The sequence below is a fragment of the Eleutherodactylus coqui genome, chromosome 1 (assembly GCF_035609145.1).
Source record: "Eleutherodactylus coqui strain aEleCoq1 chromosome 1, aEleCoq1.hap1, whole genome shotgun sequence".
In the NCBI taxonomy this organism is placed as follows: Eukaryota; Metazoa; Chordata; class Amphibia; order Anura; family Eleutherodactylidae; genus Eleutherodactylus; species Eleutherodactylus coqui.
Genome location: NC_089837.1, coordinates 536,536,110 through 536,563,398, shown reverse-complemented (window position 1 = coordinate 536,563,398; position 27,289 = coordinate 536,536,110). Strand labels below are relative to the sequence as shown.

At 53.5% G+C, this 27,289-nt stretch overlaps 1 protein-coding gene across 1 annotated transcript; it reads right to left on the bottom strand.

Moving 5' to 3' along the window:
• Positions 1-239: 239 nt before the first annotated feature.
• Positions 240-27,289, bottom strand: TRIM3 (tripartite motif containing 3). Its single transcript, XM_066588564.1, has 11 exons — positions 27,152-27,289; positions 18,200-18,434; positions 17,965-18,116; positions 17,695-17,875; positions 15,340-16,063; positions 14,815-14,918; positions 14,565-14,732; positions 14,277-14,457; positions 14,085-14,155; positions 11,701-11,841; positions 240-3,739 (listed from the first exon to the last, which is right to left on the bottom strand). Exons 1-11 carry the CDS (start codon positions 27,262-27,264, stop codon positions 3,587-3,589), a joined length of 2,223 nt encoding a protein of 740 aa, XP_066444661.1. The 5' UTR covers positions 27,265-27,289; the 3' UTR covers positions 240-3,586.

The window sequence follows — 27,289 nt, the reverse complement described above, 5'->3', positions numbered from 1 at the left end:
GCACCCTACATTGCACAGTGCCTCAGGTTCTTTCCAAGCCCCGTACACTTCAATAGTAGTCAGGCTGCAGTACCAACCTGGGCCACTGCACAAGGGAGGGAGCTGTCTGCTTCCTGTCGCCAACCTCTTGACGAGTCCCCAACGTTATTTTGGTATACATTTGTTGTTATCTCCCATTTCCCACAATGCCCTGCAGCAGGGAGAATCCCTGGCTTTAGCGCAGAAGTTACCAGACCGCACACGGTGAGGGATGGCTTTATTGGCAGCGAGCTGTTCAATCCCGTATAATACAGAGGTCCAATAGTCAGGACAAGAGCCACAGGTCCCAGCATCGTCCTGCCCCTCCCATTCATGCACACCTACCTGCCCCCATCCTGGACCACTGAGCTCACTCTCTAGTGTGTGAGCGCTGCAGCATCTCCTGCTGGAGGTGGAGTGGCAGATGTACATAGTGGTGGGCTGTGCTGCAGTGGCTGGAGCTGAGCCTGCGGAGTGCTGCAGTGTATGATGGGATGTGTGAACCGGGTTGCGCTCTGCTGCGGGCGGGGGGGGGGGGGGGGCGGGCAGCGGTGTGATGGCGGGCAGCGGTGTGATGGCGGGCAGGGCCCTCTACAAGCTTGTGAACTCTTCAGAGTTGTCCGTTCTGCTGTTAGCTCGGGCCTGAAGCTACAGCCGGGTGTCACACAAGTCCTAAAAGTAGATAAAAAGGACCAAATCAAACAAATATCAGCCTCGGTCAGCTATGTGCTAAATGAGTCAATATCCCACGTCTGTGTGGAAGAAGTATGTGAACCTTTGCTTCAGTATCCGGTGTGACCCCTGTGTGCAGCACCGAACGGTTCCCCATGACTGTTGATGAGTCCTGCACATCCTGGAGGAAGGTCAGCCCGTCCTCCGCGCTCAGCAGCTTGGGCTCTGCTCTGTTGGTTGGGTTCCCTCCCATGCGCTGCAGGGTCAGGCCCTTCACCTACATACTAGAGCAGTGGGGTCACGACTTCACCTTCATCCTTGTAGGACTTGTGGGCCCCGGGTCGTTGTCTCGCTGTGTGACCTGCCTTCTCTGGAGATTCGGCTCACGGATGTCCTGACATTTTCATGTAAAACGCATAATTCATGTTCCATCAGGAATGGCTCGCTGTCCTGGCCCAGGTGGCCGCGACCCTACCGCTGCCGTGCGCCCAGGTGGCCGCGACCCTACCGCTGCCGTGCGCCCAGGTGGCCGCGACCCTACCGCTGCCGTGCGCCCAGGTGGCCGCGACTTCACCGCCGTGCGCCCAGATGACCATCACCCCACCACGGCCGCCGTGCGCCCAGATGACCATCACCCCACCACGGCCGCCATGCACCCAGATGACCATCACCCCACCACGGCCGCCGTGCGCCCAGATGACCATCACCCCACCACGGCCGCCGTGCGCCCAGATGACCATCACCCCACCACGGCCGCCGTGCGCCCAGATGACCATCACCCCACTGCCGCCATGTGCCACAGATGACCATCACCCCACCACGGCCGTGCGCACAGATGGCCATCACCCCACCACGGCCGCCATGTGCCACAGATGGACCAGGTTTTATGTTCTTCTCATTTAAGCCATACAGCATCATCTTGGTCCCATTCTTCCACTAGCCTTCTGGCTTGTGCAGGTGATGTTCAAACTGTAGCGGGGCAGCAGCTGTCTCCTTCAGTCCTGCCCTATGGCCCATTGTTGTCCAGTGTCCTCCTGATGTTGGCCTTCTTTTGCTCAGAGGTTGCCTTGGGTTCCTCTGTGACCTCCTGGACTTGCCTTGCTCTGGCCATGATCTCTATCGGCCGCTGGCTCCCGGGGGGTAATGATGGTCTTGAATTACCTCCTTTTGGGCACAGCCCATCTGGGGAGTCCCGACTCGTTACAGTTGGTTCTTTCCTACCTGATGATCATCAACAGCTCTTCTGCTGAGGTCCGCCGGGATCTCCTTTGTGTGACGATCCCTCCACAAACATGATCGGACTCTGCTAGAGCCAAGGACTTTACAGGGCGCCCGCTCGCACCTCATTGTCATCCCCGTGATCCCTACAGGTTCACATACTTATCTCACCTACGGACATGATCTAGGATTATTTCCCCCAATTGGCCGAGTCTGAGGGATGTTCCATTTGGTTCTTTATCTACTTTTACGACTTGTGTGAAAATCTGATGTAGTTTTAGGTCAAAATTAATCAGAAATGTCAACAACTGTGAAGGGTTCACAAACTTTCAAGCCTCACTGTCTCCACTCTCTTCCCTCTGAAGCTGAGAGATGCTGGCGGCCTGTACTGGGGAGGAGATGGACATTGGCATCGGGGCATTTCCCACGTATATGCCAGCAGCAGTGCCAATACCGCTCCCGCGCTGCTTGGGTTCAGGCTCGGAGCGCCGGCATCGTGTCATGTGACCGTGTCTGAGCTGCACATGGCAGCAGTAGCAGCCATGTCACTTCCTCATGTCCACGGTGGGAAGTCCCATGCAGCCAGCGGTCGGGTCGCGGTTCACGCTGTGACACACTTATTGCAGCCGACCTCGCCCTGCGACGCTGCGCTCTATGGGGGGTAGCCCGACCATGGACTCAGCGCTACGTATAATGGCTGGTACTGCCACGTAGCCGACAGCGGGTCACAGCCAGAGAGAGCAGGAAACCCATCCATGGCGGCCGCTTCATACACCCCACGGCGCAGGTGGAGCAGAGCTCATCAAGTGTTACATAGGACTGCACGGCTCTGCTACATCTGCACTCCCCTGCCGGTCCCCCCATCGCCTCCGCCCCGGCTCGGCCCTTTGTTGCTGGTATCATGTGCTTGTGGCGAGCAGCGGGACGTTACATTCATGACCGTGCGTACAAAAGGACGTAAAAAACAAAAGTACTGTGAAAATGGTAAAGTAAAAAACACAATGAGATGCAGACGGGCAGCGCCCGGACACGGGGCACCAGGGCCGCAGTATTTGGCACAGGGGCGGGCTCCACGCTGTGGCACATGCCTGCTGGATGACAACTTACAGAGAGAAAAGGTCCAGAGGGCACGGGCGTGGCAGCCACCGTGTAGGCGGAGCTTATGACAACGGCATGCTGGGAACCCTGTAAGCGGCTGAGACCCTGTTTACCTTTCGGGCGGCCCCCACTAGTGCCCCTTGTGTCCCCTGTGTCCCCGGGGCGTGCCAAATCCGGAGCCCATACTCCCAGGACACACGGGGTACAGGCCGCCCCTGGGGAATATTCGGCACATCTACTCCATCGTAACACATAATCCATCAGTGCAAATTCCAGACAGCCGCCATCGCTGTCCTCAAGGTGCGGCCGCCTCCACCGGTCATCAGCGGCTCGTCCACCGTCCTTTCTAGCAGCGTCCGGAGCACAGAGTTCGCAGCAGAGATAAGCGAGGAGGGGGGCGACGGACGGCAAGTAGGCAGAAGTCATTTGGCAGAACACAGAGGGCATCACGGCGGCAGCTGGCACGAGGACAAGGGGCTGGCGGCTGGGGTGGACGAGGAAACACCACTTCAGGATGAATAGACAGAGCGGGCATCATGTAGACCGCGGGGACAGCGTGCCGCCTCCTGGACCAACAAGATCACTGCAGATACCTGTAGACCTTGAAGCAATGGTTTCCAGAGTCGGCCACCACCACGTGCCCATCTGAGGTGAGCGCCAGCCCCTGCGGACCGTACAGCGGGTCAGCCATGGTGTTAATGTAGGACAGAAAGGAGCCGGAACTGTCAAAGACCTGCAATGAAGGAGGGGAGAGGAGAAGAGATGTTGGTAGTGGCCTACTGGGTGGTGCGCTAGCCCGGGACTGTGCCTACTGCTAGTGCATGACAGCAACTCCAGCTTCATTTACATGGGATGACTGTGAGGCCACCAATGCCCGCACATACCCACGGCGCTGCTGCTGCATAAACGATGCCCAGCACATACTGGCTGCGGTGCTGCTGCAGGAGAGCTCGTATCCCTGGCTCACAGCAGGGCGGCTGCACATTTCTCTCCTCGCTCCCCCGCCCCTCTCCATGGATTTAACATAGCAGCCGTTCAGTACTGACCGCCTGCTATTTACACCGAGCGATCAACGATCAGGTCATCCTCCATTATTTATGCAGCGTATGGCGCTGGACGGTGAGCTGATCGGTCAGTGTAACCAGCAGCCGGTCAGCAGTGAACAGCCGCTGTGTTATGTCAGTGAAGAAAGGCATGTCCTGCAGCCGTCCCACTGTGAGCCAACGATACTAGCATCCCTGCAGCAGTGCCGCAGCCAGTATGTGCGGGGACGAGCGGCCGGCGTCGTTAGCCCAACACTTGTCCCGTCTAAATGGGCCATAAGAAAATACAGCCCCCCTCCCCTAACGAGCAACACCCGTCGGCCGTCCTCTTACACCCCCCACCTTCGTCGGCCGTCCTCTTACACCCCCCACCTTCGTCATTCCTGTAAGTGTGTTTATGTATATATTACAGAATGGAATGTGCCGGCACATCTGTACTGCCAACCGTTATCGGTATACGCACCTTGATAGAAGCACAGGCTCATAACCTCAGGGCACACTTGTTACCCGCACATAACCCTCAGGTGTCATTCGATGACACATTGCTTACTTCACCCGCTGCCCCCTCCATCGAACTCGAGAAGATGGCGCTGCATCTGAGACCACGTGATGTCGGACGTCCATGACAACAGAAGCTCACGCAGGACCGGATGTAAGACCACCCAATCCCATGCTTTGGTTTCCAACCACGTATTGCTTCCTGCTGCCCATAAAGGGCAGTTAACCCATCATGCTCTATAAGATGCTATACGCCTACTAATAACCGGAGTCAGGAAGGCTTTCTACACGGACCGTCCGTCTCCGTGTGATCTCTTCCATCGTGCGCACAATCTGTGAACGTGAATCTGGAAGGGTGCAAACATTCCTGTTGATTACCCCGTGGACCCCAAAATAAATCCATGTCAGCTGACGCCCAACTGGGGCCACGGTCGATTTGGGTTCGGACGCGACAGGAACTTGGAAGGACGCAGACACACAAGGCAATCCTAGGACCTGCGGGGCCCAACCAACATCTGAACACCGCTTGATAAACTATCTCTACCTGTGTGGCCAGTTCCAGGCTTGCCTGTGCGCCCGTGCCCCATCCGGTCAGTCCAGATCGGTCAGACAGGTACCTTAAGTCTGGACCACACCGTACTGAGCCTGTCATATGTTAAAAGGAATGGATGGCATGCCTGTTGTCGGAGAGTTCTGGTTAATCGGCAGAGTCAGCGGACTGTCCGGGGGGAGGGTAACATTCATTGAATTAGTCTGTACAGACTCTTCTCCAGGGGAGCCATAGGTAACTCCAGGGGAGCCATAGGTAACTCCAGGGAGTCAGAAGGTTCTGCCGGACGGTGTTAGGGTTGAGATAGATGAACCTGGTTGCTCTCGGGAGGACAGTGAGACGACCCCGATTGTACCAGTGCTCCGTCTATGTGTATGTATGTCCTGCTCAAACTGTAAGAGGACATTGTTGTTGGCAATAAGCACGCATTAACTGGGTTATAGCCAAGATTGATGCCCCGTACACAGCGGCTCGTTGTGGGTTTGGCCCACGGCTAGAGGACTGTCCTCAGAGCAAAGTGTGTAGGTTAAATGTGCATTATTGGATCCCTTCTAGTGAAGCCCCCTGACTCTTTAGGAGCGGCAGAATAATGAGCTTAAAATGTAACTTTTATTTATTCACTTAAAAAGTCTGAAATCGAATCCACTACATATATGTGTATGGTTGTTGGTCTGTCTCACTTAGAGATCTCAATTCCTCAATCGAAGATTTCGGACAACTAGTGTGTCCAATTACTAGCCAGCTCCTACAGTGCGTATATTTTCCGCGTGCCCTCAGGTAGAGTGGCAATTCTGAATAATTCGCAGGCCCTCCGGCCACAAACACAGCAGCGGCGGGCGATTTGTATGATAGATTTTGGCCGCAACAAGTGTTTAATAAGTGCCTACGCGTTTCACCCCCAACCACACGGGGCTCCTCAGGGGCCAATAGTTGTACCAGGAATCAGTTTCTGGCACGTGGTTATGGAGAACAAGAATGTCGTACGAAGGTCAAATCACCTCCCTCACCTACCTATTCGTTAGTGATCGGCTAGTAGGTTTCACAATTATTTGTTAGTGATTAGCTGGTAGAATCTGCCCACAAAAACAATCAAGGACAAAAAAATGTATCTTTTTGGGAGTTCCCCTCAGGGGTATTGTTATTATAGGCAGGGGAACCCCAATAGATATGAATACGTCCCTCTATGGTGTCCACTGCCTTGTCCTCTAAGGAGCTAATCCCTCACTGGTGACTCACTGCAGGGAAGGTAGTAGCATCCAACGAGCAGCTGTTCTCCTTGGATATCTAATGCATCTACCTAACCTTCTCTCAGGAGTCAATAGTGACAACCCACAATCGGTTATTCACCCTCTGTTTCTAAGATAAGAGACAGCGTTTAAAAGCAGATGCCAGAAAATAAATGAACAGAGATGCAGTATGTCAGCCCTGATGGTGGGCTAACAGCAATAGTGAGGAAAAATAAATGAGCAGAGATGCAGCATGTCAGCCCTGATAGCTGTTAGCCCACCATCAGGGCTGAGATGCTGCATCTCTGCTCATTTATTTTACGCACTATAGTAGCTTGCTAGTAATTGGACACACTAGTTGTCCGAAATCTTCACTTGAGGAATTGAGATCTCTAAGTGAGACAGAATCCACTACATCTATGTATACAGAATCCGCTACAGATGTGCGTACAGAATCCGCTACAGATGTGCGTACAGTATCCGCTACAGGCGTGCGTACAGTATCCGCTACAGGCGTGCGTACAGTATCCCCTACAGGCGTGCGTACAGTATCCCCTACAGGCGTGCGTACAGTATCCGCTACAGGCGTGCGTACAGTATCCGCTACAGGCGTGCGTACAGTATCCGCTACAGGCGTGCGTACAGTATCCGCTACAGGCGTGCGTACAGTATCCGCTACAGGCGTGCGTACAGTATCCGCTACAGGCGTGCGTACAGTATCCGCTACAGGCGTGCGTACAGAATCCGCTACATATATGTGTACAGTATCCGCTACAGGTGTGTGTACAGAATCCGCTACAGATGTGTGTACAGAATCCGCTACAGATGTGTGTACAGAATACACTACAGGTGTGTGTACAGTATCCGCTACATATATGTGTACAGTATCCACTACAGGCGTGTGTACAGTATCCACTACAGGCGTGTGTACAGAATCCACTACAGATGTGTGTACAGAATCCACTACAGGTGTGTGTACAGTATCCACTACATATGTGTGTACAGTATCCACTACAGATGTGTGTACAGTATCCACTACAGATGTGTGTACAGTATCCGCTACATATGTGTGTACAGTATCCACTACAGATGTGTGTACAGTATCCACTACAGATGTGTGTACAGTATCCGCTACAGATGTGTGTACAGTATCCGCTACAGATGTGTGTACAGTATCCGCTACAGATGTGTGTACAGTATCCGCTACATATGTGTGTACAGTATCCACTACAGAGATGTGTACAGTATCCGCTACATATGTGTACAGTATCTACTACAGAGATGTGTACAGTATCCGCTACATATGTGTGTACAGTATCCGCTACATATGTGTGTACAGTATCCGCTACAGATGTGTGTACAGTATCCGCTACATATGTGTACAGTATCCACTACAGATGTGTGTACAGTATCCACTACAGATGTGTGTACAGTATCCGCTACAGATGTGTGTACAGTATCCGCTACAGATGTGTGTACAGTATCCGCTACAGATGTGTGTACAGTATCCGCTACAGGTGTGTGTACAGTATCCGCTACAGATGTGTGTACAGTATCCGCTACATATATGTGTACAGAATCCACTACAGATGTGTACAGTATCCACAACAGGTGTGTGTACAGTATCCGCTACAGGTGTGTGTACAGTATCCGCTACAGATGTGTGTACAGTATCCTCTACAGGTGTGTGTACAGTATCCGCTACAGATGTGTGTACAGTATCCGCTACAGATGTGTGTACAGTATCCACTACATATATGTGTACAGTATCCGCTACATATATGTGTACAGTATCCGCTACAGGCGTGTGTACAGTATCCGCTACAGGCGTGTGTACAGAATCCGCTACAGATGTGTGTACAGAATCCGCTACAGATGTGTGTACAGTATCCGCTACATATATGTGTACAGTATCCGCTACAGGTGTGTGTACAGAATCCACTACATATATGTGTACAGTATCCGCTACAGATGTGTGTACAGTATCCACTACATATATGTGTACAGTATCCGCTACAGATGTGTGTACAGTATCCGCTACAGATGTGTGTACAGTATCCGCTACAGAGATGTGTACAGTATCCGCTACAGGTGTGTGTACAGAATCCACTACATATATGTGTACAGTATCCGCTACAGATGTGTGTACAGTATCCACTACATATATGTGTACAGTATCCACTACAGAGGTGTGTGTACAGTATCCGCTACAGATGTGTGTACAGTATCCGCTACAGAGATGTGTACAGTATCCGCTACAGATGTGTGTACAGTATCCGCTACAGATGTGTGTACAGTATCCGCTACAGAGATGTGTACAGTATCCGCTACAGAGGTGTGTACAGTATCCGCTACAGAGGTGTGTACAGTATCCGCTACAGATGTGTGTACAGTATCCGCTACATATGTGTACAGTATCCACTACAGAGATGTGTACAGTATCCACTACAGGTGTGTGTACAGTATCCGCTACAGGTGTGTGTACAGTATCCGCTACAGATGTGTGTACAGTATCCGCTACAGGTGTGTGTACAGTATCCACTACATATATGTGTACAGTATCCGCTACAGATGTGTGTACAGTATCCGCTACAGATGTGTGTACAGTATCCGCTACAGATGTGTGTACAGTATCCGCTACAGAGATGTGTACAGTATCCGCTACAGATGTGTGTACAGTATCCGCTACAGATGTGTGTACAGTATCCGCTACAGGTGTGTGTACAGTATCCGCTACAGGTGTGTGTACAGTATCCGCTACAGATGTGTGTACAGTATCCGCTACAGATGTGTGTACAGTATCCGCTACAGATGTGTGTACAGTATCCGCTACAGGTGTGTGTACAGTATCCGCTACAGAGATGTGTACAGTATCCGCTACATATATGTGTACAGTATCCGCTACAGAGATGTGTACAGTATCCGCTACAGATGTGTGTACAGTATCCGCTACAGATGTGTGTACAGTATCCGCTACAGGTGTGTGTACAGTATCCGCTACAGATGTGTGTACAGTATCCGCTACAGATGTGTGTACAGTATCCGCTACAGATGTGTGTACAGTATCCGCTACAGGCGTGTGTACAGTATCCGCTACATATGTGTACAGTATCCGCTACAGAGATGTGTACAGTATCCGCTACAGAGATGTGTACAGTATCCGCTACAGGTGTGTGTACAGTATCCGCTACAGGTGTGTGTACAGTATCCGCTACAGGTGTGTGTACAGTATCCGCTACAGGTGTGTGTACAGTATCCGCTACAGGTGTGTGTACAGTATCCGCTACAGGTGTGTGTACAGTATCCGCTACAGGTGTGTGTACAGTATCCGCTACAGGTGTGTGTACAGTATCCGCTACAGGTGTGTGTACAGTATCCGCTACAGGCGTGTGTACAGTATCCGCTACAGGCGTGTGTACAGTATCCGCTACATATGTGTACAGTATCCACTACAGAGATGTGTACAGTATCCGCTACAGGCGTGTGTACAGTATCCGCTACAGGCGTGTGTACAGTATCCGCTACAGGCGTGTGTACAGTATCCGCTACAGGCGTGTGTACAGTATCCGCTACAGGCGTGTGTACAGTATCCGCTACAGGCGTGTGTACAGTATCCGCTACAGGCGTGTGTACAGTATCCGCTACAGGCGTGCGTACAGTATCCGCTACAGGCGTGTGTACAGTATCCGCTACAGGCGTGTGTACAGTATCCGCTACAGGCGTGTGTACAGTATCCGCTACAGGCGTGTGTACAGTATCCGCTACAGGCGTGCGTACAGTATCCCCTACAGGCGTGTGTACAGTATCCGCTACAGATGTGTGTTTGTTTGTTGGTCTATTTCAGACTTAAGTGAATAAATAAAAGTTACATTTTAATTTTAAGCTCATTATTCTGCCGCTCCACAAGAGTCAGGGGGGGATTTAGTAACTGGACCTTGGCTGCCCCTGTGACACTCCTTCTAGTGAAGGCAGATTGCTAAACTGTGTTGCTGCTGAATTGTTTGAAAGTACAAGACATGATATATTGTGCCGGCGTGGGGAGAGCGTCTACTGAGCGTTAACGTGATCGCCCTACAGGAGATCGTCCAGGTATAGACGGCCTGTCAGGGGGTGAGAGACCGGCCTAGCCGCTCCCGAGACATATGGGGAACAAGCATAGGGGAGAGAAAGGTTACAAGGCATGTGATGTGGTGGCAGAGGATCAATACGTGATAATGGATATATATGCAGGTCAAGAATGTGATTGTGTCACCTATAGATACATAGGAGAAGGCGGGTGCGTGTCTGCGTGTGCGTGTCTGCGTGCGTGTCTGCGTGTGCGTGTCTGCGTGCGCGTGTCTGCGTGCGCGTGTCTGCGTGCGTGCTCAAATGGTTAACGGAGATTGCATTTAGTGAGAGAAAGCCAGAAAAAAAACAAGACATCCTCTTACACCCCCTGAACCTCGTCGGGAGTCCTGTTACACCTCCCCACCCCCCTTCAGCAGTCCTGTTACACCTCCCCACCCCCCTTCAGCAGTCCTGTTACACCTCCCCACCCCCCTTCAGCAGTCCTGTTACACCTCCCCACCCCCCTTCAGCAGTCCTGTTACACCTCCCCACCCCCCTTCAGCAGTCCTGTTACACCTCCCCACCCCCCTTCAGCAGTCCTGTTACACCTCCCCACCCCCCTTCAGCAGTCCTGTTACACCTCCCCACCCCCCTTCAGCAGTCCTGTTACACCTCCCCACCCCCCTTCAGCAGTCCTGTTACACCTCCCCACCCCCCTTCAGCAGTCCTCTTACACCACAAGCACCCTTGACGGCAGTCCTTTTACATCCCCCCACACCATCGGCAGTCATCTTATACCCCTCTCTCCCCTGACGACAGTCCTTCAACCCCCCCACCTCTGTGGGTAGTCCTCTCAGCCCCCGTCTATATACCACGCGCTCTGCCGTATAACCCGCCTATCCCAGATGTTAAAGGACTGAATGAGTTTTTTCTACATTGCTTTCATCTCCAGCTTTCCGTCTTTGTGAATTGTGTTATTGGTGCATCTACTTCTCCTGCCCCGCCGTTTATCATCCGTTTTCATGTTGATGAAGTGTAGATGTCTGCACGCCGCCTACCATGTAAGTCACCTCTCTCCGGTATATTAGTTGTGCTTGCCTGCTCTCCGGTACGCTGTCATGTACTGCAGTGTGAAATCTACTGCAATACCCCAGCAGCACGGGGGAGGCGGCCTCAAAACACATTGCTGCACGTCGGAATCCTTACCAATAAATTGGTTAATCCGATCGAATCCTGGAGAGTCGCGCCGGGTCTCCCTTTAGTCGCTCCTCATTACTGCCCATATATAACACCAAGACAATACCCCAATGAGGAAACCTAGAGCCCCCACCTGAATCCGACTGTTTCCCCAGTCAGCCACAATGATGTTTCCATTTGAATCAACAGCGACCCCAGTGGGAGCGTTAAACTGCCCGTTCCCCTCGCCGTGCGAGCCAAACTTAAAGAGGAACTCTCCTTCTGCACTGTAGACCTGCAAAGACAGAGAGGACCAAGGTGGAGCATCAGGAAGGGTCACATGGGGCGCCCTTAGAAAGACAAACACACAAGAATGTGGCAGAAATCTGGCAAAAATGGCAAATGTGAACATATGTGAAGGGTGCATGTAGCCACCGGCATTACAGGTCCCACAACAGCGCCATAGGGATCACTGCTGCCGACCAGTACTCCGCTGACAGGAGACCAGGGAACAGAGTGCTCAAATTCTACTTCTCCATCTGCTGTTGTACACCATTAGCCTCCATGCCTGCAGTCCCCCTCCGCGACCGCTCCCACCAGATCCCCATAGATGTGTGCAGGGATTTGCCTCCATTCCTAGAGAAGCGTCAGATAGTGATGAGGATGAGGGGTGTGTTGGGCGCACGGATACGGTTCTAGTTCGTCCCGCTCGATGGGATTGAGATCCAGACTTTAGGCGGCCAACGAAGTCTGCAGACGTTCTGCTCCTCCACACTGTGTGCTGTAGGACATGGCGCTTGTCGTGTTGGTGGAGACCTAGAGCTGTACCAGAGTATTACCACAGGGGAGGTGATGCCACATATGCGGAGGTCTCTGTACCCATTAGTGTTGAGGTCTCCCTGAACGTGTAGGCACCGCACACACCGGATGGCTTCCATCTCCCAATAACATGGCCAACAGTGGACTCTGGAAGGTCCAGAGGCTGCAATGTCCATACTGATTGGTTGGTACACTTGACAACATCCCTCCGCCAGACCCCGTTGTCAGCTCTACACCCGGTGACATCCCCCCACAGACCCCTGTCAGCTCTACACCCGGTGACATCCCACCACCAGACCCCGTTGTCAGCTCTACACCCGGTGACATCCCCCCACAGACCCCGTTGTCAGCTCTACACCCGGTGACATCCCCCCACAGACCCCGTTGTCAGCTCTACACCCGGTGACATCCCCCCACAGACCCCGTTGTCAGCTCTACACCCGGTGACATCCCCCCACAGACCCCGTTGTCAGCTCTACACCCGGTGACATCCCCCCACAGACCCCGTTGTCAGCTCTACACCCGGTGACATCCCCCCACAGACCCCGTTGTCAGCTCTACACCCGGTGACATCCCCCCACAGACCCCGTTGTCAGCTCTACACCCGGTGACATCCCCCCACAGACCCCGTTGTCAGCTCTACACCCGGTGACATCCCACCACAGACCCCGTTGTCAGCTCTACACCCGGTGACATCCCCCCACAGACCCCGTTGTCAGCTCTACACCCGGTGACATCCCCCCACAGACCCCGTTGTCAGCTCTACACCCGGTGACATCCCCCCACAGACCCCGTTGTCAGCTCTACACCCGGTGACATCCCCCCACAGACCCCGTTGTCAGCTCTACACCCGGTGACATCCCACCACCAGACCCCGTTGTCAGCTCTACGCCCGGTGACATCCCACCACCAGACCCCGTTGTCAGCTCTACGCCCGGTGACATCCCACCACCAGACCCCGTTGTCAGCTCTACACCCGGTGACATCCCCCCACAGACCCCGTTGTCAGCTCTACACCCGGTGACATCCCCCCACAGACCCCGTTGTCAGCTCTACACCCGGTGACATCCCCCCACAGACCCCGTTGTCAGCTCTACACCCGGTGACATCCCCCCACAGACCCCGTTGTCAGCTCTACACCCGGTGACATCCCCCCACAGACCCCGTTGTCAGCTCTACACCCGGTGACATCCCCCCCACAGACCCCGTTGTCAGCTCTACACCCGGTGACATCCCACCACCAGACCCCGTTGTCAGCTCTACGCCCGGTGACATCCCACCACCAGACCCCGTTGTCAGCTCTACACCCGGTGACATCCCCCCACAGACCCCGTTGTCAGCTCTACACCCGGTGACATCCCCCCACAGACCCCGTTGTCAGCTCTACACCCGGTGACATCCCCCCACAGACCCCGTTGTCAGCTCTACACCCGGTGACATCCCCCCACAGACCCCGTTGTCAGCTCTACACCCGGTGACATCCCCCCACAGACCCCGTTGTCAGCTCTACACCCGGTGACATCCCCCCACAGACCCCGTTGTCGGCTCTACACTGGGGGCATCTGACAGTTTGTGGGATCCTCTCCTTTATACCTATTGCTCACCCACAACCTGACCTCACCATAAATCATAGCACAGATGTGAGGACCAAAGGGACAGCACAGCCCCTATGGCTCATATAAAGCTGCAGCGGGTGCAATGCGTCATCAGCTCACTCACCTTCACTGAATGGTTGTGAAAATCGGTCACTATAATCTCATTCTTGTTATTGACCGCCACAAAATGGGGACCTGAGAACACAGCAAACGGGAAACACCAATTCACAACACAAGCCAATAACACCCTTGCCCACAAGCTAACCACCCCCTTTACCCACGCCAGGCTCCTCCCACCAATCAGCATGATAATTACCATCCAGACTTCCAGTCTGCTGCTTATCTCCCGGGCTGCGACCTCCGAACCTCCCCACTAACTTCCCATTGGACTGGAAGATAAAGATGCAGCAGGACTTGTTGTCCACAACAATCAGATGTCCGTTCCGGTCCACGGCCACGCCCTTAGGACCCATAAGACGCCCAACGCCCACCTTGTTCTGCAGACATAGGGCAGTATAAGGCAATGAGAGGTGGTAAGAACCGACCCGTGACGTCATACAGAGAGAGCAAGAGTCACAATGACATCAGAACGGGACCGTCTCACCTTGAACTTCCCCTCCGGAGAGAAGATGCTGACCCAACGATTGTCGTAATCTGCCACGATGATGTCTCCGTTCATGTCCACGGCCACGCCTGTAGGGCGCTGCAGCTGCCCCGGGGATCTCCCACGTATACCGAAGCGCAGCTTAAACTGCCCCTCGTTGGAGAAGACCTGCGGTGGGAAAAGGGAGAACAGATAAGGAGCGGAAGAGGGAGGAGCAACTGCAACCTTCCCGGAGGCCCACGCACGCTACCTGTATACACTGGTTGTTACTGTCCGCCACCACGATGCGGTTATTACTGGAAGCCGAGATACCTTGTAAGTTGGAGAATTCACCTTTGTCTCGACCGCGGGACCCTAAAATAGAAGGCAGTCAAGGGGTGAACCCAAAAACAGAACTGCAGCATGATGCACATCAGTCCCGGTCATCAATGTCAACTCATCTCTCCAACACCTCGGACAATTTCAGAGGAATCCAAATAAAGGGGATGTCCAGGGTTAAAGAAACATGGCGGCTTTATTCCACAGACAGCGCCACTCCTGTCCACAGGCTGCATTTTGTATTACAGCTCTGCTATATCGCAGTGAATGAGGCTATGATGCAATACCAAATACAACCTGTGGACAGTGGTGGCGCTGTCCTTACAAGAAAGACGCCATGCTTTTCTAATCATGGTTTAATCACTCAGGATTTGTTTTTGCAGTATAGGAGGAAACTGAAGAAACCGATGAGAAGAGGGGGAGAAGATCCTAACGCCACGACCGTCATCATCCTCACCTACTCGGAGGATCATCTCATCTTCTATAGGGTTCTCCTTCTTCTTGTTGGTGCTGTACATACTGGATGGCCTCCTCACAGCCTTCTGTCGTATATGTCCGCCACTGGGGGACTTCACTCTGCGCTTCACGTCTTCCGGTGAGGCGGGCACATCTCCAGGCTTCACCACTCTCACACGGTAGGGGCTTCCACGCAGGGGCTGGCCGTAGAGCCTCAGCGCCAGCTGGTGTTCCCCTTCATGGCGAGGAGTGTAGAGCACCTCGTACGTCCCGTTCTTATTGTCTGTCACCTCTCCATCCTGGGCCCCTCCGTCTGGGCCGGTCAGCTGGGTCTGCAGGGTGGCGTTACCGCTTCGGACTAATTCTCCGTCTTTGTCTTTCGTGGTAACCGTGACAGAGGTTTGGTGGCCCACCAGGGCCTGGCGCAGACCCTCCCCTGTAGCCACCGAGGCATACGCCACAGCACTGGTGGTGAGGAGCGCTCCCAGGTTCTGCAGGGATCGGCGCAGCCCGTCGGTCTCTACTCGAAATTCTAGCTGTGGGTTCTGCTGCGGATGAAGAGGGAAATCGCGGGAGGCCAGCTCGTTCAGACGCTCACTCATCTGCTTTCTCACCAGGAGGACTTCTGTCTCCGAGCCATGACCAAGAGCCTGCTCCGTGAAACGTACGCTGCTCTCCATGTTATCTAGACCTTGTCTGAGGGACAACAGCTGAGTCTGCAGGACCTGTAGACAGAGAACACAAGATATGGCTGATGTCTCAACATACACCGTATCCAGCGTGCAACCCCCCCAAGACCCTCAAAGAACACAGGATACAACTGATCTCTCAGCATACACCCTATTGTCCCATCTTCAGGGTGGGAATACGGTGGATCCAGGAAACTACAGGCCCGTGAGCCTGACTTCTATACTGGGAAAGATCTTTGAACAGATTATTAAACAGCATGTATGCAAGTACTTGGATGAGAATGGAGTAATTAACCAGAGCCAGCATGGGTTTGTAACCAACAAGTCATGCCAGACTAATCTAATGTCCTCCTATGACAGAATCACCGACCGGGCTGATCAGGGAGATGCGGTGGATATAGTATATCTGGACTTTAGTAAAGCATTTGACAAAGTATCTCATACCAGACTTATTGATGAAATGACCAAATCTGGGATTGACAAGGCAACTGTTAGGTGGATTCACAACTGGCTGAGTGATCGTACTCAAAGAGTGGTCATAAATGGCTGCACATCCAAGTGGGAGAATGTATCAAGTGGGGAACCACAAGGCTCTGTCCTGGGCCCAGTGTTGGTCAACATTGTTATAAATGATCTGGGGGAGGGAATTGTGGGAAACTGATCAAATGTGCCGACGACACAAAGCTAGGAGGGATAGCTAACACTAGGGAAGAGAGAGAGGATTCAGAAAGATCTAGGAAAGCTTGCACAGTGGTCGGCGACTAACAGAATGGTATTTAACAAGGAGAAATGCAAAGTCCTACATCTGGGCAAGAAAAATAAAAAAAGCATATACAGAATGGGAGGAGTTGGGCTAAGCAGCAGCACATGTGAAAAAGACTTGGGTATACTAATAGATCATAGCCTGAACATGAGTCAACAATGTGATGCAGCAGCCAAAAAGGCAAACACAATTCTGGGATGTATTAGGAGAAGCATAGAGTCTAGATCCCGGGAGGTCATTATCCCCTCTACTCTTCCTTAGTCAGACCTCATCTGGAATACTGGGGCCAGTTCTGGGCACCCCACTTTAAAAAAGACATAGACAAACTGGAGCAAGTTCAGAGAAGAGTCACCAAGATGGTGAGCGGTCTGCAAATCATGTCCTATGAGGAACGGTTAAAGGATCTGGGACTGTTTAGCAGAAGAGAAGGCTGAGAGGAGACTTAATAGCCGTCTACAAATATCTGAAGGGCTGTCACAGTGCAGAGGGATCAGCCCTATTCTCATCTGCACAAGGAAAGACTAGAAGGGATGAAACTGAAAGGGAGGAGACACAGATTAGATAGTAGACAGTGAGGGGGGGATCAGTGAGTGGAGCAGGTTGCCAGGGGAGGTGGGGAGTTCTCCTCCAATGGAAGTCTTCAGAGGCTGGACAAGTATCTGCCTGGGATGATTTAGTGATCCTGCACTGAGCAGGGGGTTGGACCCGATGACCCTGGAGGTCCCTTCCAACTCCACCAGTCTATGATTCTATGATATCCAGCCCTCAATCCCCCCTAAGACCCCCAAAGAACACAAGACATGGCAGATGTCTCAGAATATACACCACATCCAGCCCGCAGCCCCCAAGACTTCTGAAGAATACAAGATATGGCTGATGCGTCTTTCACACGCCGGCTCCGCACCTTCTGCTTGCTGACGGAGATGCTCTCCAGGTCCTGAAGCAACGAGTTCTTCCTCTGCTGCAGCGCCCGCTCCAGCTCCTCGAAGGTTGAGCAGATCTCATTCACAGCCGCATTTTTCCTCTCGCTGAGCTGCCGGCTGATTTCACCCACCAGGTCGATGGCCGAGGTCAACTGAGGAATTCTGCGAGTACAAGGCAGACATCTTGTTAAAGGTAACGTTAACTCTTCCTTCTCCGGTGTCCTAGAGAGATGATGGAAGGAGTAGGGCACCTGCTTCGGATGCTGTCCAGCTGGCTGCGCAGCGATGCTTTGTGCTGCTCCAGGACGTCTTTCAGCGGAACAGTGCAATGCTCGCGGTGTTCCCCCTCCGTGCACTCCACACACATGGCCGTCTCGCAGGGCCCGCAGTAATACTCCATAGTCTGCCGGGGGGAAAGGAACGTGTTGTTATGGGGGGCTCACCTTCTACTGGTGACTGGCATAGGCTAAGGGGATCACTGCTCACCTTGCCCTGGTGATTGGGGCAGGATAAGGGGGTAGCGGACGGGTGGCCATCGCATGGGAGGACGCTTTGCTCTTGTCGCCCGCTCTCGGGGCTCCTCTGCAGAACTTCCATAAGGTTGGTGATGAAGAAGTTGTTCTGTAGAGCGGAGACCCCTCGCTCGGGGAGGATGGAGGTCTGGCGGCACACAGGGCAGGACAAGGTCAGGCTCTGCGGGGGGATGTAGCTCTGCAGACACCTGGAAGCAGACGAGGAGAAGGAAGAGATTAGTGGACCTACATGCAGCTCACATACCGCCTCCCCATCCCTCAGATTAGTGGACCTACATGCAGCTCACATACCGCCTCCCCATCCCTCAGATTAGTGGACCTACATGCAGCTCACATACCGCCTCCCTATCCCTCAGATTAGTGGACCTACCTGCAGCTCACATACCGCCTCCCCATCCCTCAGATTAGTGGACCTACATGCAGCTCACATACCGCCTCCCCATCCCTCAGATTAGTGGACCTACATGCAGCTCACATACCGCCTCCCCATCCCTCAGATTAGTGGACCTACATGCAGCTCACATACCGCCTCCCCATCCCTCAGATTAGTGGACCTACATGCAGCTCACATACCGCCTCCCCATCCCTCAGATTAGTGGACCTACATGCAGCTCACATACCGCCTCCCCATCCCTCAGATTAGTGGACCTACATGCAGCTCACATACCGCCTCCCCATCCCTCAGATTAGTGGACCTACATGCAGCTCACATACCGCCTCCCCATCCCTCAGATTAGTGAACCTACATGCAGCTCACATACCGCCTCCCCATCCCTCAGATTAGTGGACCTACATGCAGCTCACATACCGCCTCCCCATCCCTCAGATTAGTGGACCTACATGCAGCTCACATACCGCCTCCCCATCCCTCAGATTAGTGGACCTACATGCAGCTCACATACCGCCTCCCCATCCCTCAGATTAGTGGACCTACATGCAGCTCACATACCGCCTCCCCATCCCTCAGATTAGTGGACCTACATGCAGCTCACATACCGCCTCCCCATCCCTCAGATTAGTGGACCTACATGCAGCTCACATACCGCCTCCCCATCCCTCAGATTAGTGGACCTACATGCAGCTCACATACCGCCTCCCCATCCCTCAGATTAGTGGACCTACATGCAGCTCACATACCGCCTCCCCATCCCTCAGATTAGTGGACCTACATGCAGCTCACATACCGCCTCCCCATCCCTCAGATTAGTGAACCTACATGCAGCTCACATACCGCCTCCCCATCCCTCAGATTAGTGGACCTACATGCAGCTCACATACCGCCTCCCCATCCCTCAGATTAGTGGACCTACATGCAGCTCACATACCGCCTCCCCATCCCTCAGATTAGTGGACCTACATGCAGCTCACATACCGCCTCCCCATCCCTCAGATTAGTGGACCTACATGCAGCTCACATACCGCCTCCCCATCCCTCAGATTAGTGGACCTACATGCAGCTCACATACCGCCTCCCCATCCCTCAGATTAGCGGACCTACATGCAGCTCACATACCGCCTCCCCATCCCTCAGATTAGTGGACCTACATGCAGCTCACATACCGCCTCCCCATCCCTCAGATTAGTGGACCTACATGCAGCTCACATACCGCCTCCCCATCCCTCAGATTAGTGGACCTACATGCAGCTCACATACCGCCTCCCCATCCCTCAGATTAGTGGACCTACATGCAGCTCACATACCGCCTCCCCATCCCTCAGATTAGTGGACCTACATGCAGCTCACATACCGCCTCCCCATCCCTCAGATTAGTGGACCTACATGCAGCTCACATACCGCCTCCCCATCCCTCAGATTAGTGGACCTACATGCAGCTCACATACCGCCTCCCCATCCCTCAGATTAGTGGACCTACATGCAGCTCACATACTGCCTCCCCATCCCTCAGATTAGTGGACCTACATGCAGCTCACATACCGCCTCCCCATCCCTCAGATTAGTGGACCTACATGCAGCTCACATACCGCCTCCCCATCCCTCAGATTAGTGGACCTACATGCAGCTCACATACCGCCTCCCCATCCCTCAGATTAGTGGACCTACATGCAGCTCACATACCGCCTCCCCATCCCTCAGATTAGTGGACCTACATGCAGCTCACATACCGCCTCCCCATCCCTCAGATTAGTGGACCTACATGCAGCTCACATACCGCCTCCCCATCCCTCAGATTAGTGGACCTACCTGCAGCTCACATACCGCCTCCCCATCCCTCAGATTAGTGGAACTACCTGCAGCTCACATACCGCCTCCCCATCCCTCAGATTAGCGGACCTACATGCAGCTCACATACCGCCTCCCCATCCCTCAGATTAGTGGACCTACATGCAGCTCACATACCGCCTCCCCATCCCTCAGATTAGTGGACCTACATGCAGCTCACATACCGCCTCCCCATCCCTCAGATTAGTGGACCTACATGCAGCTCACATACCGCCTCCCCATCCCTCAGATTAGTGGACCTACATGCAGCTCACATACCGCCTCCCCATCCCTCAGATTAGTGGACCTACATGCAGCTCACATACCGCCTCCCCATCCCTCAGATTAGTGGACCTACATGCAGCTCACATACCGCCTCCCCATCCCTCAGATTAGTGAACCTACATGCAGCTCACATACCGCCTCCCCATCCCTCAGATTAGTGGACCTACATGCAGCTCACATACCGCCTCCCCATCCCTCAGATTAGTGGACCTACATGCAGCTCACATACCGCCTCCCCATCCCTCAGATTAGTGGACCTACATGCAGCTCACATACCGCCTCCCCATCCCTCAGATTAGTGGACCTACATGCAGCTCACATACCGCCTCCCCATCCCTCAGATTAGTGGACCTACATGCAGCTCACATACCGCCTCCCCATCCCTCAGATTAGTGGACCTACATGCAGCTCACATACCGCCTCCCCATCCCTCAGATTAGTGGACCTACATGCAGCTCACATACCGCCTCCCCATCCCTCAGATTAGTGGACCTACATGCAGCTCACATACCGCCTCCCCATCCCTCAGATTAGTGGACCTACATGCAGCTCACATACCGCCTCCCCATCCCTCAGATTAGTGAACCTACATGCAGCTCACATACCGCCTCCCCATCCCTCAGATTAGTGGACCTACATGCAGCTCACATACCGCCTCCCCATCCCTCAGATTAGTGGACCTACATGCAGCTCACATACCGCCTCCCCATCCCTCAGATTAGTGGACCTACATGCAGCTCACATACCGCCTCCCCATCCCTCAGATTAGTGGACCTACATGCAGCTCACATACCGCCTCCCCATCCCTCAGATTAGTGGACCTACATGCAGCTCACATACCGCCTCCCCATCCCTCAGATTAGCGGACCTACATGCAGCTCACATACCGCCTCCCCATCCCTCAGATTAGTGGACCTACATGCAGCTCACATACCGCCTCCCCATCCCTCAGATTAGTGGACCTACATGCAGCTCACATACCGCCTCCCCATCCCTCAGATTAGTGGACCTACATGCAGCTCACATACCGCCTCCCCATCCCTCAGATTAGTGGACCTACATGCAGCTCACATACCGCCTCCCCATCCCTCAGATTAGTGGACCTACATGCAGCTCACATACCGCCTCCCCATCCCTCAGATTAGTGGACCTACATGCAGCTCACATACCGCCTCCCCATCCCTCAGATTAGTGGACCTACATGCAGCTCACATACCGCCTCCCCATCCCTCAGATTAGTGGACCTACATGCAGCTCACATACTGCCTCCCCATCCCTCAGATTAGTGGACCTACATGCAGCTCACATACCGCCTCCCCATCCCTCAGATTAGTGGACCTACATGCAGCTCACATACCGCCTCCCCATCCCTCAGATTAGTGGACCTACATGCAGCTCACATACCGCCTCCCCATCCCTCAGATTAGTGGACCTACATGCAGCTCACATACCGCCTCCCCATCCCTCAGATTAGTGGACCTACATGCAGCTCACATACCGCCTCCCCATCCCTCAGATTAGTGGACCTACCTGCAGCTCACATACCGCCTCCCCATCCCTCAGATTAGTGGAACTACCTGCAGCTCACATACCGCCTCCCCATCCCTCATACACTCAACATTCACAGTGCAAAGCCAAGAAGGACAAGCTGTAAGATTAAGCAACTCAAGGAAGTGGAAGGTATCACTTGGATATGCAAATGATTAACATTTCAAGCAGCTAGCTCCAATCTGTGGCATGTGGGAGGGGCTTCAACTGTATCAAAGCCAGATGGAACACGTTTTTTCAGCTACATAAAACCTGAAATATCAGATGTGTTGAGGTGTGATGGTGCGGTGCCTCCTGGTCGCCGCGGTGCCTCCTGGTCGCCGCGGTGCCTCCTGGTCGCCGCGGTGCCTCCTGGTCGCCGTGGTTCCTCGTGGCGCCTCCTGGTCGCCGCGGTCCCACCAGATATCGCCACTTCTTGCAGACAGGGAGGGACACAATACTTGAGCTGGGAGACCTTGGTTTCTTCCAGATCGCTACCTGCGTTGGCTGAGAGGTCAGCACTGATCAACGTTGTGTGTCCGAGTGGTTGGGAGAACAGAGAGCTCAACGGACGGCAAGAGGTGGTCAGAGGTAAGCCTCTGCACAGATGGGTCGTCAGGTTAGAAGAATGGCGCGTACTGATCCGGTCTGTACTGCGAGTGATCTTGGACGTCACATTCCAAGCCAAGAGCGTCTGTGTCTACACAAAGCACCACAAGGCGACAGGTGACCCTGGACTACGAGACAGGCGCCCAGCGACAGGTGACCCTGGACTACGAGACAGGCGCCCAGCGACAGGTGACACTGGACTACGAGACAGGCGCCCAGCGACAGGTGACCCTGGACTACGAGACAGGCGCCCAGCGACAGGTGACACTGGACTACGAGACAGGCGCCCAGCGACAGGTGACCCTGGACTACGAGACAGGCGCCCAGCGACAGGTGACCCACTGACCTCCCCCACCTCTCACAGGCTACCATGGTGCAGAGCAAGATGGCAATGGAGGTCCTTCCTCTTCAGTGAGGAGTCCTGCTTTTGTGTCAGACGCAATGACAGATGGAGAACTGGAGACCACGTGGGCAACGCCATGAAAATGCCTTCACGAGGGAACATCACGCCAGTCCTACTCCAGATTATGGGGTGGGGTGGCAGAATGTACCGTAGCGGGACCCCTCCAATCTTCAGATCAGCTCAGCAATATAGGGATTTGGTGGTGGAACTAGCAGTGCGCCATTTCTCCAAAGTGTTCCAGGAGCCGTTTACGACAACGCCATATTGTTGATACAGTGTGACCGGCCTGCATGTTTACACATCCCATCATGGCTGCATCGTCTGTGGACTTGTCTCCCATCAAGCACATCCGGGATGTCATTGGTCGGCAGCGGGAGCCGCCAGCAGCGCGTGTTGATCGTTTGCGTACCCATTATTTCATCATTTGCATATCATTAATGTGTCCATCCATCCTGCCACTTCCATAAAATCACAACTTTCCCTTCTTGGTGTTGCGGTTTCAATGTTGAAAAGAATAGATCTGTGCCGAGGTCCACTGCATGGACTTTGTGGTCCGTTACATGGGACTGACCTGGACTGTGTGGTCCGTTACATGGGACTGACCTGGACTGTGTGGTCCGTTACATGGGACTGACCTGGACTGTGTGGTCCGTTACATGGGACTGACCTGGACTGTGTGGTCCGTTACATGGGACTGACCTGGACTGTGTGGTCCGTTACATGGGACTGACCTGGACTGTGTGGTCCGTTACATGGGACTGACCTGGACTGTGTGGTCCGTTACATGGGACTGACCTGGACTGTGTGGTCCGTTACATGGGACTGACATGGACTGTGTGCATAAATCTTATGTGGACAGCACAGCCCAGTTGTCTGTGGTGCTCAGCAGTGCATTATGGGTGTTCACTACGGTCCTTGTATCAGAGGGCTGCAGACAGAACTGCTCACGTCTGAGGAAGGCCCCATGGAGCAGAAGCGTTGTGCACCTCTGAAACCTCCAGTTCTCACCTGGGATCACGTGAAGTAGCAGCAGTAAGGCTGCGTCCTCGTCTGCAGCAGTGAAGCCCTTGCTTATATCGCTATCACTGTACAGAGGTGGTCAGCATCAGGTCAGCAGTGACTCTTGGCCATGACTAAAGCTGGCTACATAGCCCTGCGGCCTAGCACGGTCACTGAGGTCAACGGTGCGAGTTACAGGTTGCCACAAACACATTCCAGATGTGGCAATAAAAATTCAACCTCATAGGATTTTTGGCAACCGGCGGGTCCGGATCGCAGCAACGCAGAACTCGTACCGTGAATCTACTAACCTCAATGACCGTGCAAGGCCGCAGGGCTACACAGCCATCTCCAGTCACCGCAGAGCCTCATAGGATCGTCCCATGTACTGGGTGTGGTCAGCCTCATAGGACTATCCCGTGTACTGGGTGTGGTCAGCCTCATATGATCATCCCGTGTACTGGGTGTGGTCAGCCTCATATGATCATCCCATGTACTGGGTGCGGTCAGCCTCATATGATCATCCCATGTACTGGACGCGGTCAGCCTCATATGATCATCCCATGTACAGGACGCGGTCAGCCTCATATGATCATCCCATGTACTGGGTGCGGTCAGCCTCATAGGATTATCCCGTGTACTGGGTGCGGTCAGCCTCATAGGACTATCCCATGTACTGGGCGCGGTCAGCCTCATAGGACTATCCCGTGTACTGGGTGTGGTCAGCCTCATATGATCATCCCGTGTACTGGGCGCGGTCAGCCTCATATGATCATCCCGTGTACTGGGTGTGGTCAGCCTCATATGATCATCCCATGTACTGGGTGTGGTCAGCCTCATATGATCATCCCATGTACTGGGTGTGGTCAGCCTCATATGATCATCCCATGTACTGGACGCGGTCAGCCTCATATGATCATCCCATGTACTGGACGCGGTCAGCCTCATATGATCATCCCATGTACTGGACGCGGTCAGCCTCATATGATCATCCCATGTACTGGGTGTGGTCAGCCTCATAGGACTATCCCATGTACTGGGTGCGGTCAGCCTCATAGGATTATCCCGTGTACTGGGTGCGGTCAGCCTCATAGGATTATCCCGTGTACTGGGTGTGGTCACCCTTATATGACCATCCCATGTACTGGTTGCGGTCAGCCTCATAGGACTATCCCATGTACTGGGTGTGGTCAGCCTCATAGGACTATCCCATTTACTGGGTGCGGTCAGCCTCATAGGATCATCCCATGTACTGGGTGCGGTCAGCCTCATATCATCATCCCATGTACTGGGTGCGGTCAGCCTCATATCATCATCCCATGTACTGGGTGCGGTCAGCCTCATAGGACTATCCCATGTACTGGGTGTGGTCAGCCTCATAGGACTATCCCATTTACTGGGTGCGGTCAGCCTCTTAGGATCATCCCATGTACTGGGTGCGGTCAGCCTCATATGATCATCCCATGTACTGGGTGCGGTCAGCCTCATATGATCATCCCATGTACTGGGTGCGGTCAGCCTCATATGATCATCCCATGTACTGGGTGCGGTCAGCCTCATAGGATCATCCCATGTACTGGGTGCGGTCAGCCTCATAGGATCATCCCATGTACTGGGTGCGGTCAGCCTCATAGGATCATCCCGTGTACTGGGTGCGGTCAGCCTCATAGGATTATCCCGTGTACTGGGTGCGGTCAGCCTCATATGATCATCCCATGTACTGGGTGTGGTCAGCCTCATATGATCATCCCATGTACTGGGTGTGGTCAGCCTCATAGGATTATCCCGTGTACTGGGTGTGGTCAGCCTCATAGGATTATCCCGTGTACTGGGTGTGGTCAGCCTCATAGGATCATCCCGTGTACTGGGTGTGGTCAGCCTCATAGGATCATCCCGTGTACTGGGTGTGGTCAGCCTCATATGATCATCCCATGTACTGGGTGTGGTCAGCCTCATAGGATCATCCCGTGTACTGGGTGTGGTCAGCCTCATAGGATTATCCCGTGTACTGGGTGTGGTCAGCCTCATAGGATCATCCCGTGTACTGGGTGTGGTCAGCCTCATATGATCATCCCATGTACTGGGTGCGGTCAGCCTCATATGATCATCCCATGTACTGGGTGTGGTCAGCCTCATATGATCATCCCATGTACTGGGTGTGGTCAGCCTCATATGATCATCCCATGTACTGGGTGTGGTCAGCCTCATAGGATCATCCCATGTACTGGGTGTGGTCAGCCTCATATGATCATCCCATGTACTGGGTGCGGTCAGCCTCATATGATCATCCCATGTACTGGGTGCGGTCAGCCTCATAGGACTATCCCGTGTACTGGGTGTGGTCAGCCTCATAGGATTATCCCGTGTACTGGGTGCGGTCAGCCTCATATGATCATCCCATGTACTGGGTGTGGTCAGCCTCATATGATCATCCCATGTACTGGGTGTGGTCAGCCTCATAGGATTATCCCGTGTACTGGGTGCGGCCAGCCTCATATGATCATCCCATGTACTGGGTGTGGTCAGCCTCATAGGACTATCCCGTGTACTGGGTGTGGTCAGCCTCATAGGATCATCCCATGTACTGGGTGTGGTCAGCCTCATATGATCATCCCATGTACTGGGTGTGGTCAGCCTCATAGGACTATCCCATGTACTGGGTGCGGTCAGCCTCATATGATCATCCCGTGTACTGGGTGTGGCCAGCCTCATATGATCATCCCATGTACTGGGTGTGGTCAGCCTGTTCCTTCTCATCATGAGTTCTCAGGCTTCTAGATACCTGGGACATAATGACCACTAGTGAAGGCCACCATCATACCCCCACAGTGAGCTGCCCCCTCCCCGCTGCAGACACTCACCTTTCACAGAAGGTGTGCAGACATGGCAGGACCTTGGGGACATGGTAGCGCTCCAGGCAGATACTGCAGATCAGGAACTGCTTGTCGATCTGACGCACCACAGGACTCGCCATGATGGCAACGCTGAAGCTTCACCAG

What these genes read in the sequence shown, in the direction of transcription:
- TRIM3 (XM_066588564.1), bottom strand. Translation starts at nt 27,264, where the DNA reads ATGGCGAGTCCTGTGGTGCGTCAGATCGACAAGCAGTTCCTGATCTGC. An exon ending in GTAACAACCAGTGTATACAG is followed by an intron (nt 14,733 to 14,814) that starts GTAGCGTGCGTG and finishes TTCCCACCGCAG; the next exon opens with GTCTTCTCCAACGAGGGGCA. An exon ending in GCAGACTGGAAGTCTGGATG is followed by an intron (nt 14,156 to 14,276) that starts GTAATTATCATG and finishes CTGTGTTCTCAG; the next exon opens with GTCCCCATTTTGTGGCGGTC.